Source organism: Ciconia boyciana, chromosome 1 (assembly GCF_034638445.1).
Source record: "Ciconia boyciana chromosome 1, ASM3463844v1, whole genome shotgun sequence".
In the NCBI taxonomy this organism is placed as follows: Eukaryota; Metazoa; Chordata; class Aves; order Ciconiiformes; family Ciconiidae; genus Ciconia; species Ciconia boyciana.
The window spans coordinates 153,259,267-153,260,276 of NC_132934.1; the positions used below are offsets into that span (position 1 = coordinate 153,259,267).

Sequence of the window (1,010 nt, forward strand, 5' to 3'; positions counted from 1 at the left end):
GACACTAAGGTGGCTTTCTGCCCGCTTCCTCCCGCAAGTCGTCGCTGCGCTGCTCCTCCCGCTGCCCCCACGCACGGAGCCCCACGCGTGTCCCCATAAGCCCTTAAACCGGGATGGTGACGGCAGCGGGGAAGGGTTATCAGCCCGGCGGCAGCCTCCCCTCGCCCAGATAAGGCGGCGGGGCGGGTGACAGCGGCGGGGCCGCTCTGTCGCCGGCCCGGCCCGGCCCGGCCCGGCCCCGCCGCTGGCTGCCTGCCGCGGGGAAGGGGCGGGGAGCGGCCGGGCCCACGGTAAACAAAGGTCGGGCCGGGGCCGGGGCCGGGGCCGGGTGGCGGGGCAGGGCGCACCTGCCGGGGCAGAGGTCCCGGCCCGCCCCGCACCCACCTCTGAAGTTCTTGATCACGAGTTTCTTGGAGGAGGCGGTCGCGCCTCCCCCTCCTCCTCCGCCGCCTCCTCCTCCTCCCCCGGCGCGGGTGGCGGCGGCCAGCGAGGCGGGCTTGGTGAGCCCGTTGGTGTGCCCCACCAAGGCCGACAAGTGCGGCTTCTTCTGGGGCTCGTCCGCCATCTCCGCCCCGGGCGCCGAGTCCGGCCGGGGCACGGAGCTAGGCTGGGCTGGGCCGGGGCCGGCTGGTCCCCGCCTCCGCTCCGCTCCCCTCCTCCTCCGCCGCCGCCACCCAGCCGCCCTCCCCCACCGCGCCGGCTTCCCGGCCCTGCCCGCGGGTGGCTGCCAAGTGCCGCCGGGCCGGGAGGCACCGACAGCCGCCCGCCTCCACCCTCCCCGGCGCTCCCCGGCGGCCGGCTCGCCGTCCGCGCCGCACAGCCCCGGTGCGGGTCTGTGCCCGGGGCCGGGCCGCCCCCAGCGCTCGGGCGTGCGGGCAGCGCCAGCCCCGCTCACAAGATGGCTCCCGCGCCCGCTGGCGGCCGGGGCAGCCCCCCGCGGGGCCGAGCGGGCGGCGGCAGCGGCTTCCCGCCATCGCCTCGCACCCCCTCGGTTCCCCCGCTTCGCCTGG

The 1,010-nt window shown here is 78.7% G+C and overlaps 1 protein-coding gene across 1 annotated transcript in view; it reads right to left on the minus strand.

Annotated features, from left to right (window-relative positions):
• The window catches only part of CUL4A (cullin 4A), a 40,959-nt gene extending 40,323 nt beyond the window's left edge, over positions 1–636 (minus strand). Inside the window, exon 1 of the mRNA XM_072849849.1 lies at positions 385–636. Coding sequence (XP_072705950.1) covers positions 385–565 — 181 coding nt within the window. The 5' untranslated portion in view covers positions 566–636. The remainder of the gene's footprint in view (positions 1–384) is intronic.
• Positions 637–1,010: the final 374 nt, after the last annotated feature.